This window comes from Neltuma alba, unplaced genomic scaffold, assembly GCF_004799145.2.
Source record: "Neltuma alba isolate B1F8T4 unplaced genomic scaffold, ASM479914v2 tig00011447_pilon, whole genome shotgun sequence".
Taxonomy (NCBI): Eukaryota; Viridiplantae; Streptophyta; class Magnoliopsida; order Fabales; family Fabaceae; genus Neltuma; species Neltuma alba.
Genome location: NW_021636127.1, coordinates 125,748 through 143,296, shown reverse-complemented (window position 1 = coordinate 143,296; position 17,549 = coordinate 125,748). Strand labels below are relative to the sequence as shown.

Here is a 17,549-nt window from a genome sequence, read left to right as displayed (position 1 = left end):
TTGTTACGAGAGGATCTTGCAACTATTTCTGTTATTTATTTTGGGGTGAACCCTCGCAAGTCTGAACCGTAATATTACCCAAATCAAGCCTTCAGAGGAAGACTCTCTGCTTTTGGAACACTTTTGAGCAAAAGGACAAGAATATTCCGAACGCGTAGTGATACTGACACAGCACTCTCTGTCTCTCTCACGGTCGAATCCCGTATTTGCCATCAAGTTTATGAACTAAAAGCGCAAATAGATGGGCAGATTTGTCTTTTCGGATGACAAACCAAGCCGGCTAAATGCCACATCGGTTCAAATGCAACCAAAGCCGCAGTATACAAGCTCGAAAAGGGGAGCCCCCGGCCATGACCTTACTCGAACAGGATCTGTTCTATGGGTCCGTATCCTATGTCCTCGAGCATCAAGGCGACAAGATTCGCAACTTGGTTGATGGCACACGGACCAGTCAGGGAGCACAACACTAATGTCTAAAATAATTTATCGATTGGTTCCCAACTCTTAATTTTGATGAATTTTTTATTCAATTTTGTGAAGAATAAAAGAGCGCTGCTAGATGCTGATACCTCCACATGCCACTCTCCGCAGATGATGGAGGGGAACGGCAAGTGATTATAGTTTCACAGCAGCGCGGAGTATGAAATTCTTATATACGAATATACTAGTATGTTTTTTTTTTTTTCCCCGGGTATCCCATGCGATATTGAACCACCATTGATTGGAGCAAACAAAAATTCTATATACCCTCTTGGCAGAAGTTGTTTGGCTCTGCTCTGCACACAAGCGTGGAAGGAAGAAAAAACGTGAGGATGATTTCAGGCTCTTTCCAAACCAGATCATACGGATCCTTTTGCCGTTTAGGTATGAAATTTATGAGTTCCATCAAATGGAAAAAAAAAAAAAGCATGTAATTTTATGCACTGATGAGGTTGTTTTTCTAAACAGACTTGATCTTGGAAACTAATTTTTAATTACAAGGATTAATCCAATAACTTTTCATAATATTTATTTGAGAAAATTTCTTTAAAAGATACTTAAATAACTCAAATTCATATTTAGATCGTTGAATTTATCAAATCTCTAATGAGGTCACATGACACAAAAAGGGTTTTAAATTTTGTTGAAATGGCTCTAATATTCTTTTCATTAGAAACTTAGAAAAGTGAAAAGTGAAATTTTCCTATCATTTTCAAGTTATTAATTTAGAATTAAAATGTATTAACTGTGTAATTGAACTTGTTAATTTTTAAAGTTGTATCGTGACTATTTTTTTTATTCAAAGACTCGTTGCAAGTATGTTTTGGAAACAGAAAATCATTAATTTAGAATTGAAATATGTTAATTAAGAAATGTAATATGCTACTTTTCAAGGTTGTATTGTGATAAGATTTTATTCTAGAGTTTATTGCAAGTGTTATGAGGTTATAAAGTTGTTAATTTAATACTGAAACTTATTAATTACGTAATTAAATTTATTAATTGTTAAAGTTATATTGTAATCAAGTTTTATTCAAAGACTTATTACAAATATATTATAGAGGCAGAAAATTATTAATTTAAAATGAAGATATGTTAACTGTGAAATAAAATATGTTAATGTAAAATTCTCTTTTGATTTATAATAAAATAGGTATTAGAGTCATTTTATAAAATTTTAATGACCCAAATAAAAATTTGGGTTATTTAATTGTCTTTTAAAGGATATTCTCTACTTATTTTTTGAAGTTTGCTATTATTGGTATTTTGGTTTACACAGTTACACTTATTCTCGTTGACCGTTTCGTGGGGAAATTGAAGGAAACTTTGCATTGACTAACCGTACAGGAATGCGTCGAGAGATAATTCGTTAAGTTCATTCCCGTTGCTATGATATCACAAACTAAACATGCTTGCATATTTTTTGCAATAGGTGGCAAATCTGAGGCGAATTAATTACTTCCCCTTATGCTTATTATAAGCTTCAAATAACTAATTCACGGATAACGAATAATTAGTTAAAAACAATAAATAAGTTAGAAATAAACTTTTATTTTCAAATATACTTTTATGATAAATGAGAAAAATGATGAAAGAAAATATGTGGAAAAATTCAATAAGAGAAAAATAATTAAAAGCAACATTAAAAAAATACATTAAATGTTAACACAAACTCAAATTAAAACTTATAAAATAGATCACACTTTTTCTCAAATTTGAAGCTTATCAATAAGACCAGAGGGAGTATATATAATGATTTATTGATGACTGTTTTGGGTGCTCATGAAGCTCATCAGATTTGGGATGATTTAAATAAAAAGTATCTTTTTAAAAAAAATTGTAGTTAAAAAATTATCTTTATTTTAGATTCTCTATCCATTAAAATAATAATTAAAAAAAAAAGTAAATCTGAACCTCCCATATCGAATCACTGTAATAAGCACCTAAACTCATTCGACTTCTTGTGAAATATTTATAGCATATCACATTTCAATTAATGGCCGTATCACAAGCACAGAGTTGTCGTTTCATTTATTTTCACATTTTCTCTGCACTTTTGTTGTTGTTACACACTATATATCAACAAAACCCAATTAAAGTAGCTTTCATTTCAGGTTACCACAGTTCAAGAAACGACAGTCCAGCTTCGTAATAGACGGCGGATAAAATGACATGACAAGAATGAAACAGAAACATGATAGTTTCGTTCATTGATTTTGTTGTGAATCCAAAAGGCAGTAATTGATGACTGAGATCGAAACTCGTATGATTTACTTACGGAAATGACTTAAATGAATAATTCTATGTTAGAAAATACCATAACCATGGTTTTGGTTTTGGTGAATGCAGCTGCTTTCACTAAAATCATAATTTTAGTAATTTCAATTTGAACAAGCAGCCAACGGTCCCGGCAAAACTAAGGCAAACCAAGTTAAACAAACAAGGATTAGGAATCACCAAATGTACTTGAAAATTATCCGAACCGGATTTGTATTGTAGCATTGATGTATACAAAAAGAATCTCGTTATTACTTTGAACAATCGTTGAAGTTCCGCATCAGCTTAGAGCCGGATACTCTCAGTAAGCCAGGGAAAAAGGTGGAAAATACTTATAGCCAGAAGAATGATGAGGACATGCTGAATTAGGTATACGATCCCAAAGCATTTGCCCTCCATAAATTTTTAAATTATGACCTACAACAATCCAAGAACCAGCAATAAAGGTTGGAAAACCAATTTGTCTGTTATGCCTGAATCTTGTGTTTAATTTTCCAATAAATTTGAGGGGTGCTTCATATGTCGAGCAGAAGCCTGCGAGGATCCTCAATAACATCTTTGATTCGACGCAAAAAGAAGACTGCTTCTCTTCCATCAATCAATCTATGATCATATGTTAGAGCAACATACATCATTGGCCTTGGGACTACTTCACCTCCAACCACCATTGGACGGGTCACTATAGAGTGCATACCCAGAATTGCAGACTGCCAAAAACAGTAGCTGCATCAGATTTCTTTCAACATATCAACACCAAATTTTGTTCACATGATCCAGAACTATTTACTGACAATAACTCAAAAAGATTAGCTGGATATTTCAAATTACACTTGTCCCAGTGATCAGGTCCCAATTGGAAAGATGTTGGGAAAGTTGTAGCTGCATGTTAAGGACGCCAAAATGCATGATAAATATCGCCTAGAATTGTTTTTTCATGTCTTGGCCAAAAAAAAAAAAAAGAACCGTTTGTTTTAATGTAAATGACATGAAAGGGGTGCATTTATCCCATCCCATATGGTGTCAACTAGAGAGTAATTAGAAAAGAACATGCTGTCAATGATTAAGTACCATCATATTTTGCAAGGCAAGAAATTTAATATGCATATTCGGAAATCTTATGCTGCCAAACCTGAGGGGGATTGATTATCGGGGTACTCAAAAGGCTCCCATAAACACCACCATTCGATATTGTAAGAGTGCCTCCAGCCATCTCATCAATTGATAAAGTCCCATTATTTGCCTTTTTTGCAAAATTATTTATCTCCTTTTCTATTTCCGCAAAGTTCAACTTATCAGCATTACGAATAACTGGTACAACAAGGCCCTGGAAACAAAAGAAAGAATATTGTCACTGTAGTTAAAAAGCACCAGGGCACATTAGTCATCTTCATAGTCGAGCATAAAATACAAGTTCAGTGTTAAGAAGTAAGTAGATTACTTGATTCATGAAGTGAACGACAAAAACAATATTTCAGTCTGTTACCCTATATCACCGTATCGTGCAACAAAGTAACATATTCACATACCACAGATGGATGACCATGTTTAAGTGTTAAACTACAGATCCAACCATTTATATACTACTTCAGCTGAATAGACATGACAGCAACCATTGATAAAATTATTTTAAAAGCTATCTTAGACAAGCTATCAAGTTTCACCAACGCATGGACAAATCCAACCCCAAAGGTTTATAGTAAAAGGTGACCGCATATAGGGTAAAATGGTTATTCAAAACCTTTGAAGTGCCAACAGCTACGCTGATATCTATATAATCTCTGTATATTATATCATCGCCATCAATGACAGCATTTACTATTGGTTGATGCTGAAGTGCATTCACAGCAGCCTGAAACAGAAAAAGCATACACACATGAGAAAATAAGCAAAAATGCTCAGCGAATACAACTCAATAATTCAATACATTGAAATTATACTTTAACAAACCCAGACATTAGTCCCAATTTGACTCCATGCTTTTCAACAAAAACATCCTTGTAATCAGCACGGAGCTTCATCAAGTTAGTCCTACCATAGGGAGCAGAGTAATCAGGAAAAAAATGACGCGTAATTTAATATTCTCAAGGTCTCCACGCTCAATCGATAGTCACAGGAGAAAGTCAGCCTTTTCTGTCTACATAGGCCTTCATATGCACAGAATTCACTTCACTTTATCATTTCATATTTAATAATGTTAATGTGAAATGATTCTTGGAAAATATAAAATCCTTAAACAATAGTGGTGGTGATGGTGATGATAAATATTTTTTTGTAGAAATAAAAACTTTGATGACAATGATAAATATTACTACCTCCGGTCCTAATTATAAGACCCAGTTGACTAATTTGAGGAGATTAAGGAAGTAAGTTAAATTAGTTATTTGTAATAAATAAGTGTTGTCATTCCTAAAATATCCTTGCTAATTAAGTGTATTGGCTAGAACTATCATTATTAGAAGGACTATCTTGGAAAAAAATGCATAAATATGAGAGACAAAATGGATTGGGGTTTTATAATTAGGACCAAACAAAAAGTCAAACGGGATCTTATATTAAGACCGGAGGTAGTATTATTTTATGTGGCTCACTTTAAACTTTGTACATACCACAAGGCTCAGAGCCTATTTATACAAGGTAACAGATAAGATTTAGCAGTATATGCAGATTAACATGGATTGAGAAGAGGAAAACATGACTTCTTATCAATAAGTTCACATAAGGAAGAAGATCCATGACCATAAATAATATATGATGGACCCGGTCTTAATGGGTCTTTTTGCTAGGACCTAAAGCAGATAGCGAAAAGATAAAGGAAAGCAGACCCAAGTGAAAACAGTCCCAGACACTGAGTGAGCTTGAAGGAAAAAGACAAGAGCTGCAGATGGATTAAAAAGGGGAGACCAAAGGGGAGTGGAAAGAGGGGGGGAAACAGCAGTAGCGGCTGGGTGAAACCCGCCTCTCGAAAGAAGGGAAAATTTTACCTTTTTGGGGTGGTTTACTTTTCATTTTCCTCAATTTCTTAATAGAATATATTTTATCTCATCATTATAATAAAAAGTAAGAGATCAAAAATTGAAATTTCAAAAGTCTGCATCACCAGAGGTGATTGTACATCAGAAGCTTGTGTCACAACCTGACAAACAATATAACTTACATGTCAACTTCATTGAATGTTGTCAGCAATGCAAAGGTGTTTTGGGAATCTTTCAACCGAGTAGCAACCCGCTTTCGAAGTCTTGTCATAGGAACCTTTATACATGAGTGAAGACGTAAAGTAACGTTAAGTGCTCAGCAGTACTTAGGTATAATTATTACTATAACCACAATGACTCACTCGTCTTTCTCTTTCCTTAGGGGGAAGCTGCGGCTCTGTGGGAGAGTGCTGTGGAGGAGAGGGCGCTTTAGGCTTCTCTGTTGTAGGGGCAGCTTCAACTTTAGGTGCTTTCATCTCCTCTTTTGTCTTTTGGGTTGGGTGAGGAGCAGGTTTCTCAGATACACTTTCAGATGGGGCAACATGAGTTGTTGCTTCAGCAGACCTTGAAATGATTGCTATCTTATTACCTGGTTCAACGGTATCCCCTTCATTGGCTAGAAGCTGAGAATCATTAAATGAACCAGAGGACAATTTCAACATATATGCAACAACAAAAAAGGACAAAAATAATATGATTGATTTGAAAAAGGAAATTGAGCCAATCAAATAGTACCTTCTGAATCACGCCCGACTCAGGACTAGTAACATCAATTGTCACCTAATAAGAAAATGTAAAATAAAGCAGCAAAATTACATGTTAAATATTTTGGAATCAGGTAAAACCTTCACAAAAACTAATATATTGCTTCAGCTGGGCACCTTATCTGTCTCAATTTGTGCAATCGGTTCATCAACTTTAACACTATCACCTGGTTCTGATCCCATGAAGCAGAGTCAAACAGCAAGAACAATTAATTAGTAAAATATACAAAGGATATTCATTTAACTATTTGAGGGGAAAAAGAACAGACAGACAATGTTAGTTAACATACTTTTCAAAAAGTTTGCTAGAGTGCCGTCAGAGATAGATTCAGCCAATGGAGGGACCACAACATCAACCAGATCTCCTATATCAAACATATAGCAACAATTCATCAACTTTAAGCAACAAGAAAATAAAGCTGAAATAAGATAAACACACAAGCATAATAAATTTTAAGATGAAATCATCTCATTTCTGTTTGGTTTTGCCTAAAAAACAAATTGTCTCAGTATCTGGTCTAGTTATTAGTTATTATTTTTGGGAATTGCACGCATCAAAGTATAATCATCTCAGTATTTTGGCTTAACTTGTGATGTCAGGAACCATGAAAGAATAAATCATATCACCACTCTGAGTTAGCTTTCATTTAACAGAATCATAAACACACAGCACATATCTTCTCATCATTTCTGTTTGGCTCAAATTGGATATGCTAAAACAACAAATGGCCTAGGGCTTGTTTGGCATCACTTATATAAGCATGTTTCACGTAAGTCGAGACAAAACTTCTCTCACATAATTACCTCGTATTTCGTAAATCAAAATTGGAAAGCTATACGTATAAGCTATTTTAAACGGGCCCCTATATATTTTAGGTCATCCTTTATTGGGGAAGCTGATCATAGTAATCATGGGAACATGCTTAACTACAAATATTGATGTTTAACATTGACAATATTTAGCTGCATTCAAAATCTAATTTCCTTTTACTATAATTTGACTGAAAAATGTCAAATTCAAAATCCTACTTTGAAAAGACCTATTCGAAGTACATCAACAACCACCAAGATAGTAGTTAAAACAAATCTTGTTCTATGGGAATTACATTAGTAAAGTTGATACAATGTTTGGTCCTTATAATTTGTCCTCACTTTTGTTTTGGTCCCTTAAGAGGCAAATTGGTCCAGTTCTTATTAAAATATAGGGACAAACATTATAGACAGAAAGAAACTTGAGGGACACCTATTGTTTGAAACTATAGGGATCAAAACCAATGTGAGCACAAACTAAGGACCAAACATTGTATTAATCCTATTAGTTAGCATTAGTAGTTAAATTCCAGTCTGTTGGTTTGTTAAGATATTTAGAAAGACTCAATCATATGTCTGTTAGTGCAAATAGGAGGATTTACAAGTTCAACAGGGTCATTTGACTTGAATAAAAGCGTGTTCAGCAACAAAGCAGCTTCATTTCCACAAATGGGGAAAAGAAGTTGTGGGTTGAAGGCAAGTCAGCTAGCTTGAGCACAAAATGAGGATAGTGGAGTTGTTAAATGGCAAAAGTCCATGAAGTGAAAGCAGGAGCGGCAAGCAAAACTTGCAGCAGTCCTTTTCAGTCTGAAGTCGAAGCTTAAGAGCCAGATGCAGACCAACATTTTTGAAGATGAGCACTTTGCAGTTCATGCAGAACAGATTCAAAAGGAGGATTGATTCTAGAAAGTTCACTATCAAAAAGATGATTAAAAGAGGAAAGAAAGTGAAGTTGACAGTGAAGAAGGAAATGAAAAGCCAAGTAATTTAGGCTTTGTTTGCTTGTTTATAAAACAAGTTTAAAAAAAAAATGTTTGGATAATTGTTCCAAAAAATTGCATTTGAAAACAAAAAAAGAAAAACATAAAAATTTGTTTAGAACAATGGTTTTGAAAATCAATTTGGAGAACTAATTGAAGGTGAGAGAGAAATTAGAGAGTGCAACGATGACAGACGGTGAGTTGGAGAACTGAGAAACAAACGACATATTGAGCACGAAAAACAAAGTAGGGAGCAGGACCGCAAGTAAAAATGGAGAATTAAGAAAAATAACAAAGAAGAACAAAAAAATAGAAAACATAAAACATGTGAAAGTTGTTTTGAGGTTTCTGTTTTTAAAAAACAGATTTCTATTTTTGATTTTACAAAATACTTAATTAAAAATTAACAACAAAACAAGTTTAAAAAAAAAAATTGTTCACAAAACAAGAAAACAACCAGGCCCATAGACTCTGAAATTATTCTTGGAGGGTAGCAATAATTTTACATGATCCAGTGGGCCAATGGAAACCTTTAAAGGCCGATGATGTTTTCTTGGCCAAGTTAAATAAGCAAGGAAAGCCAAAAGTAAAGGACATAATGCATGGAAGAGCCGCAAAGAATGACATAGAACCGACAGTATTGATGGAAGAAACACATTTTGTGAAGAATCTAATGATTCTGAAGTTGTACTTTATTCGAATAGAATGGCAGACTTAAATAGATACAATTCCCTCAATGAATGAGGAGATTAGGCCGGGATTTTAGGGATTAGGCAAGATACTAGGATCAGGCCGAGATTCTAGGAGTCTAAATCAAATCCTAAGATATATCAGGAAAGGAATCATGATCTCTCTAATAAACAGAAATTTAAAAGAAAGAATCACACAGATTTGCACACATCTGCATGGCCCAAGGCCCAATAGAGACTGAATAGCCAACACTCCCCCTCAAGCTGGAATGTAGATATCAAACATTCCCAGCTTGTCTCTAAATTTTTCGAACTTGCCTCGATCTAGTGGCTTTGTAAGGACATCAGCAACTTGTGACCCAGAATTTATATGAGATAGGTCAATGATTTTTGATTCAATCTTCTCCTTTATAAAATGCCGATCAATGTCAACATGCTTTGTTCTATCGTGGTGCACAGGGTTATGAACCATTTGTAGTGCTGACATGCTGTCACACCATAACTTAATTGGGATATTAACACTGATTCTAATTTCTTTTAGGACACGTATGATCCATATTCCTTCACAAACACCATTAGCTAGTGCCCTTAACTCAGCTTCTGCACTGCTTCTAGAAACCACAGTTTGCTTTTTGCTCCTCCAAGTTACCAAATTACCCCAAACAAATGTAAAGTACCCCCCTGTTGACCTTCTATCAACAAGAGATCTTCCATGGTCTGCATCTGTATATACTATTATGTCTTTTGACTCTCCCTTTTTGAAGAAAACCCCTCTTCCAGGTGTCATTTTCAAGTATCTAAGGATAGTATATATTGCTTCCATGTGTTGTTCTTGTGGTTGTGAAGAGAATTGACTAACCACTCCCACTGCATAGCTAATATCTGGTCTTGTATGTGATAGGTAGATAAGTTTTCCTACCAATCGTTTGTACCTTTCTGCATCAACTGGTACACCATCTGTTTTGTATTCAAGGTTGACCGAGGGATCCATAGGTGTTGATGATGGTTTAGCTCCCAACATGCCAGTTTCTTTAAGTAGGTCTAGCGTGTACTTTCTTTGTGACATTGAGATCCCTTTGTTTGATCTGGCAATCTCCATTCCAAGAAAATACCTTAGACTCCCCAAGTCTTTCACCTCAAATTCTGCTGCCAAAATCTTCTTTAATCTTGCTATTTTCTTGCTGTCATTTCCGGTTATAACAATGTCATCTACGTACACAATTAGGATAGACACCTTTCTTTCTGAATGTCGGACAAATAATGTATGATCTGATTGGCACTGCATATAACCAGATTTCTTCACTACCTTCGTGAATTTTTCGAACCATGCCCTTGGAGACTGTTTGAGACCATAAAGGGATTTATACAGTCTGCATGCAGCTTTCAGATTTCCATGTTCTGCTAGTCCCTCAGGAATTCTCATATACACTTCTTCCTCGAGATCCCCATTTAGAAAAGCATTCTTAACATCAAGTTGGTGAAGGGGCCAATCAAGGTTGGCTGCTAAGGACAACAGTATCCTTATAGTGTTTAGTTTCGCCACTGGTGCAAATGTTTCTTGATAATCAATCCCTTCTGTTTGAGAAAAACCTTTAGCCACTAGTCGAGCTTTAAACTTGCTTATAGACCCATCTGGATTATATTTAATAGTGAAGACCCATTTGCACCCCACTGCCTTCTTTCCATGTGGGAGGCTGACAATCTTCCAAGTCTGATTTTTATCAAGTGCTTGCAGCTCCTCATCTATAGCTGCCTTCCACTTAGGATCCATGGCAGCTTCATCAAAAGTTCTGGGAATTTGGTCCCTGTCAATGCTAGTAACAAAAGTCCTCATGCATGGTGATAGCTTATCATAGGATACAAAATGGCTGATAGGGTGTTGAGTACACTTCCTTACCCCTTTTCTAAGTGCAATGGGCCATCCAAGATCCTCAGGTTGGGTTGATTCTTGGCTTTGCCCAGAACCCGAAGAACCTCTACTGTTTGCCTCATGCTCCTTATCAGAATCTGCATCTGTTTGGTCATCATCACTGTCCTGTACTGCATTGTTAGGCATCATGCTAGGGTTAAGTGTATTCAGGTTGGTTTCAGGTGGATCAGAACTAGTGTTAAAGTCTGTTTCTGGAGGTACAGAATGCTGTTGAGGATCAGGTACAGGTGTAGGAGGTGCTGTTAGGGGCATTCCAGGTTCTGTTGTGGGTGTGTCAGGTGTAGAAACTTCTGGTTCTGGTGTGGAAGTGTCTGTTTCTAGTGTGGCAGCATTGGTAGGTATGGTAGGTTGGGTGTGTTGTGGGTGTAAAAGCTCCCATTCTCTGAAATTCTCCCCCTGAATGGGAGATTTTGGATAGTAGGCTTGGGTCTCATCAAATTGAACATCCATAGTGACAAAGAACTTACGTAGGGATGGAGAGTAGCATTTATACCCCTGTTGGGTAGAAGAATAGCCTAAAAAGATGCACTTTAGGGCTCTTGGGTCAAGTTTACTGCCATGGTTGTGATAAATATATGCTACACATCCAAAAACTCGCAGGGGAAGGTCACGGGTAAGGGAGTTAGAGGGATAGGTTTTGGTGAGAAGGTTTACTGGCGTTTGGAAATCAAGGGTTTTGGATGGGAGTCGGTTGATCAAGTGAACGGCAGTAAGGAGAGCTTCTCCCCAATACTGTTTAGGGACATTATGTGTAAACATAAGAGATCTGGTAACCTCTAATAAGTGACGGTTCTTGCGTTCAGCAGTCCCATTCTGTTGTGGGGTGTCAACACAGCTAGTTTGATGAATAATCCCATGTTCCTGAAGGTATTTTTGTAGGGTTTGGCACATGTACTCTCGTCCATTATCACTTCTCAGGGTAAGAATTTGGGTTTGAAACTGAGTTAGGATCATTTTGTGAAATTTGATGAAAGTAGCAGGTAGGTCAGATTTTTCTTTCATTAGGAATACCCAGGTAAGTCGTGTGTGATCATCAATGAATGTAACAAACCATTTAGCATGAGTGAGAGAAGGTAGGCGAGATGGCCCCCATATGTCACTGTGAATAAGATTAAAAGGCTTTGTGCATTGATGTGAGTGAGGTTTATAAGTTGCTTTGGTTTGTTTTGAGAGCTGACAGACTTCACACATGAAAGATAAATCATTCTTGTTTGAAAATTGAGGAAATAACTTGGACAAATAATGAAAATGAGGATGCCCTAGTCTATAATGCCATAACAAAGCATCTTTATTTTCTGAAGTAGCAGAAAAAACAGAGGAATGTGTCACAGACTTGATGATATTTCCTTTGTGTTGATTCTCTTGAACTTCCAAACAGTAGAGGTCTTCTAGGATCTTAGCTGTGCCAATCATCTTCCCTCGCTTCAGATCCTGAAAAACACATTGAGTAGCAGTGAAATGAACATCATAATTCTGATTTTGAGTAATAGTAATTACAGAAAGTAGACTGCATTTCAATCCAGGGGTATAAAAGACATTATGCAGAATTATTTCTGGGGTTATATATGCGATTCCAAGGCCCTCAACCTTTAAGGCTTTACCATCAGCCACTTTAACATAGATATTTATGGGACATGGTCTTATTTCGGTCAAAAGTTCTTTGTTCCCAGTCATATGATCTATTGCACCTGAATCCACAATCCAGAGTCTTGAATGATGTATGTCAGCTTTTAGTGCTAATATGGTTTTACCTGTGTGGGCAACATAACCTGCAGCAAGGGTTGTTTCCTGGGCATCATGTTTTTCCAGGAATTTTCTGAGTAGATTCAGTTCTTCTTTGCTGAATTCTGGTTCTTTCTTGTTATCAGTTGTTCCAACAAAGCCTCGGCCATCCTGTCTCCCTTTTTTCAAAGGTTTCCCATGTAGTTTCCAACACACCTCTCTAGTGTGGCCTCTTTTTCTGCAATGGTCGCACCATTTGCTCTGTTTTCTGGAGTCATCTTGGGGACCCCCTTTTGACATAAGGGCATTCGGTTGACTTGGTTCATTCCTCAATTCGGTGGAAGTAAGTCTTTTTCTGCTTTCTTCATTCCTAACAGTGAAGAATACTTCCCTTAGAGGTGGCAATGTGCTGAGTCCCATTATTCTTCCTCGGACTTCTTCAAACCTGTCATCCAATCCGAGTAGGAACTTAAAGACCCTTTTCTCTTCTTTTATCTTTGCATAGAGAGCTGCATCTCCAGTACACTTCCAATCATAAGATTCATACATGTCCAGCTGTTGCCATTGAATGACTAGGTCAGTGTAGTACTGGGTTATAGAAAGACTTCCCTTTTTGAAATCATGAAGAAATCTTTCTATTTCTAGAATGGCAGCTTTGTTCTTCAGTGCAGCGAACATGTCCCTTGCAGCGTCCCAGACCTCTTTTGCAGTCTGGAAAAATGTGAAGTGAGCACTGATTTCAGTTGTCATGGAGTTTATCAACCAAGCTTGCACCATGGAATTTTCAGCTTCCCAAGTAGGATACTTTTCATCACCTTCGGCTGGTTTCTGGACAGAACCAATCAAGTATCCATATTTGCCTTTGCCCATAATATATAACCGAACACTAGATGACCATTGCATATAATTTTCACCGTTGAGCCGATGAATTGTGATAGATGTAGGGCTTGACTCGATCAGGTTTTGGTGGCTGGTAGAACCAGTTGCTGTTGCCATCAATCCGATCGAATTTTGGTGGCTGGTAGAACCAGTCACTGTTGCCATTGGCCCTGATTGGCTGTTTACGGAAACCCTAGGGTTGTTTTGGCCATCATTGTTGAAGCCCATTCCAAACCGGATCATCTCTGCTCTGATACCATGAAGAATCTAATGATTCTGAAGTTGTACTTTATTCGAATAGAATGGCAGACTTAAATAGATACAATTCCCTCAATGAATGAGGAGATTAGGCCGGGATTTTAGGGATTAGGCAAGATACTAGGATCAGGCCGAGATTCTAGGAGTCTAAATCAAATCCTAAGATATATCAGGAAAGGAATCATGATCTCTCTAATAAACAGAAATTTAAAAGAAAGAATCACACAGATTTGCACACATCTGCATGGCCCAAGGCCCAATAGAGACTGAATAGCCAACATTTTGTTTCAGCAATTATCCTAGAACCTGAACTGCTGGTGTTACCCAGTACTATCAGTGTCATTTTCAAAAGAAAACTGATGAACAAACTAAGAAAATTGTATAAATCAAAAGTTGGGAGAGACATGTCAATAACTCACCATTATCTGAAGAAAAGGAGCGCCTCCATGTTTGCCCTGCAATCTCTTGAAAATAAAGCTCCCTGCATTCCATGCAGCAATGAGAATTATACCAATAATAATAAGTAGAATGTACTTTTGCACCCCACTTGCTCATAAATTAATCTTTAGGAAGAATTAAATCAGATACAAAATCTTGGCCGTAATAACCTCAGATGAAATATTTGCACAGAAAAGAAACACTGCGATGAGGGGAAATAACCAAGTAGATTCATCATCGTTGCAACCCACCTTAGACAAAGTCTCGTGAAAGAATTTGTTTAACAATAGATGAATCAATATATCACAAATAAGTAGAGTTTCCGACTTTTCTCATTCTTTCTTAAACATCTTTCAGTTATTCCCCCCTATTCTTCTGTAAACAAATGATCTCATTTAGATTTCTGTCTTTGAACATTTGATACTTTCAATCACACCAGAAAAATCTCAGAACTCAGTAATTGTATGAACGTCAGATGCAAGTTCATGTCATGTGAGTGCAAATTCACATTAATATCAGCTTAAGCAAGCAACATACTTATGGAGACCACAGTGCCGAATTTGCTACTAGAATCCCATAAAACCACTAACGAAAATAAACTACATTAAAATAGGAGACGTCAGGACCATCAAATAACAAAAAATTAAAAGGATAATTTAGGATGACAGCAATTAAATCAGCAGATTTTATATGATCACTATAATAACCAAACTCCCCCTGAAGATGGAGAGTAGGTCAATCATTAGCTTGGAGCAAGGTTCTTCAAATATACTCTATAACTGGACGAAAGACTACTTTTATACTCATACAGGCGCAAGCTCAAGGAAGGAGTTCAAACTGGAGGAATAGCTACGCTTAAATAATGGGGAATAAAGGGAGAGCCAAGTTGGCTTTCCCAAAAAGGGAAATAACCATTCAGAGAAAATGGGTATTCACACAATGGCTACGGCAAGACAAAGCAGATAGGAATCAGTTCAATCAACCATAATAACTAGCAATGAATGATTGATTTCAATGAGAGAGCCAACTATGGTTAGGGAGTGAAATTATAAGACAACATGCAACAGTCTAACTAATTCAAATATTCAATAGTGCAAAGAAGACCATTAGGGGCACCAGTGATCACAATTCATGAGCCAGGTACAGACTCACCATCTCATTTTATTAGTTCTGAGAAAATCATGTCCAGAGAATTTGACACAGCCTTATAGAAACACTTACAAGTATATGAACCAGAAAGACGTCCTAATTCCAAAAGGGATTAGCACTGTTGGGAAGAAAAGATAGTATCTCCCATCAGAAAACGGGATTCAATTTCTATCACTGTAAAATAAAATGTCCTAACTTTGACAAGCTAGAGTGCGCTTGAATAACTAGGAGAGGCCCGAACAAAGTCCTAAATTTAACCCCCAAAAAAAAGTCTCAATTATACAGCACCACTAACCTCATAGGCCTTAAATTGATCCCGCATCCTGCACCAAAATATAGCTTATGTTTTAACTCTCAAACCTGTTGAGTAATTAATTATAGTTCGAGCTAAAAGCATGACCCAAAAAAAACAAAAATTAAATGCACCCAAATTTACCACTTGAACTTGAATGACAGATATTCCGAAGACTCTGACATCCTCCAGAAAGATATAAGATCTGTTAACCAAAAAAGTCTTAAAACTTTACTTGAACATTTGAGTAGTAAGTAAATCCCAAACCTCTAGACAGCCCACACTATAACTAGTAACAGCAAAATGAGGCTATGTTTCAACCACTCATTTTCAAAAACCCCAAAAAAAAAAAAAAAAATATCCGGTTAAACAAAAATCACCATATAAAATGAGAACAAACAACCATTAAAAGCTTTCTTCATGTTGAATGATCAGAAAAAGCTTGAGATATTCTATTCTTGAAAATATGTTTTGATATATAACTAGTGTGGTAGAGGTACACCAATCTCCCTAGCACTTTGAGGAATGTAAAATAATGTCCTTACTTTATTTGCAAAAAAACCAAAGAAAAAGAAATCCAATGCCATACTTTATAATTTGAAAAAATCCATTACGTAATAGATTTTGCAATGGAAAGAAAGGGTCGGAACACTTAGTGGGCCAGAGATAAAGAGTGACATGATTAAACGCTTGTATATATGTAGTGGATAAAGCGTAGTTCTAAAAATGTTCATATATTTTGAGTAATCACTTGCAGCTTCTATTTTAAAGAATAAAAAGAAGTTAAAAAGCAAATTATAATATATGAAAGGTATAAATACCTCTTTCTCCAAAACGGAAGAAAATCGACTCGGGAGCAATTGGTTTGACCGAACTTTCTGAAACGAGAGACCCTGAAGCCGGTATAAATGCAGAATTGGTGTGAGGCTCCAGCTCAACTTCGATTTGTGGTTCCACACAAACATAACCAAAATTCAATCTAATTACCCAAATTTAGTAAAGCTAAGTGCCTACCAAAGGAGACGAGCTGCCAGAAGCAACTCTTCGCCTTATGAACCCAAACATGTCTGTACTGTCAGATTTCTCCTCCTCTTTTCAATTTGAAATCTGATAAGACAATTCAAAAATTAAATAACATGGAAAGCAAAGAAATTACTGACATAAAATGCAGCATACACACACACACACACACACACACATATTTGGGTACATCATAGCAACATCAATGATAATTGAAGAACAAAAAGCCAACTCTCGAAGCGATTCAATTAGGAAAGCCCAGTTCAGCTTTGCAAGATGCAGATTCAAATTTCTACGAATTCCCACACAAAAAAGATACGCAGAAAGTGGAGAAAAAAGAGAGAGAAAACACGTTGCTAGAACACAAGGTGGAAGTAGAGAGATTCGATGGAGGATGCAGAGGCGGGACCTGATTGGCCAACGGAACAGAAAGGGAGAAGCCGATCAAATGGGAGGGTTGATCGTCAAACGGACACAGAGCAGATGGCCGCCGACAAGTACTCTTACAAGTTAGGATACTTGGGCCAATATCGGTATTATAATTGTTATTATTATTACGAGGCTTAGTACAAAGTTTTGATGTTTTAAATTTTTTTTCATTTTGATTTTAATTTTTTAAATTTTAAAACATAAATTTTAGTTTTTAAGTTTTTTTATTTAAAATATTAGTTCCTATATTTTAATAAATATTTGGAATATTTTGTTTTCAAAGAGACTTAAATTTGAGAGAACAAGATAAAATAAAAATAAACTTAAAAAACAAAGATTATATTAATCCATGTTATTATGACAACTGTTATACGTTTTTCTTTTAAAGAAATTACGTGTCAACTTCAATAAATACTTTTCAGGTATTCGAACAAAAATATTTTTTACTAATATAAGTAGC

General features: G+C 36.1%; 2 protein-coding genes across 4 annotated transcripts; both read right to left on the bottom strand.

Annotated features, from left to right (window-relative positions):
- Positions 1–2,926: 2,926 nt before the first annotated feature.
- Positions 2,927–17,176, bottom strand: LOC114713702 (dihydrolipoyllysine-residue succinyltransferase component of 2-oxoglutarate dehydrogenase complex 1, mitochondrial). 3 transcript variants are annotated; one of them, XM_028898380.1, is made up of 15 exons: positions 17,070–17,176; positions 16,655–16,747; positions 16,462–16,539; positions 15,785–15,845; positions 15,644–15,671; positions 14,181–14,242; positions 6,784–6,858; positions 6,611–6,666; positions 6,465–6,509; positions 6,092–6,352; positions 5,912–6,006; positions 4,695–4,785; positions 4,496–4,606; positions 3,887–4,081; positions 2,927–3,480 (listed from the first exon to the last, which is right to left on the bottom strand). In XM_028898380.1, exons 2-15 carry the CDS (start codon positions 16,703–16,705, stop codon positions 3,409–3,411), a joined length of 1,281 nt encoding a protein of 426 aa, XP_028754213.1. In that variant the 5' UTR covers positions 16,706–16,747; positions 17,070–17,176; the 3' UTR covers positions 2,927–3,408. The 3 variants fall into 3 exon arrangements, with proteins under 3 accessions (XP_028754213.1, XP_028754212.1, XP_028754214.1); XM_028898379.1 differs by having other exon boundaries at positions 2,927–3,464; XM_028898381.1 differs by having other exon boundaries at positions 3,355–3,436.
- Positions 12,121–13,576, bottom strand: LOC114713703 (uncharacterized). Its single transcript, XM_028898382.1, has 2 exons — positions 12,654–13,576; positions 12,121–12,333 (listed from the first exon to the last, which is right to left on the bottom strand). The coding sequence occupies exons 1-2, from the start codon at positions 13,525–13,527 to the stop codon at positions 12,299–12,301; spliced, it is 909 nt and encodes a 302-aa protein (XP_028754215.1). The 5' UTR covers positions 13,528–13,576; the 3' UTR covers positions 12,121–12,298.
- Positions 17,177–17,549: the final 373 nt, after the last annotated feature.

Coding starts and splice junctions, on each gene's coding strand:
- LOC114713703 (XM_028898382.1), bottom strand. CDS start 13,527: ATGCAATGGTCATCTAGTGTTCGGTTATATATTATGGGCAAAGGCAAA. Junction 12,334..12,653: donor AGGTTATGTTGCCCACACAG/GTAAAACCATAT, acceptor TGTGTTTTTCAG/GATCTGAAGCGAGGGAAGAT.
- LOC114713702 (XM_028898379.1), bottom strand. CDS start 16,705: ATGTTTGGGTTCATAAGGCGAAGAGTTGCTTCTGGCAGCTCGTCTCCT. Junction 6,859..14,180: donor CTCCTTTTCTTCAGATAATG/GTGAGTTATTGA, acceptor TGTTTGATATAG/GAGATCTGGTTGATGTTGTG. Junction 6,007..6,091: donor CTAAGGAAAGAGAAAGACGA/GTGAGTCATTGT, acceptor TCATGTATAAAG/GTTCCTATGACAAGACTTCG.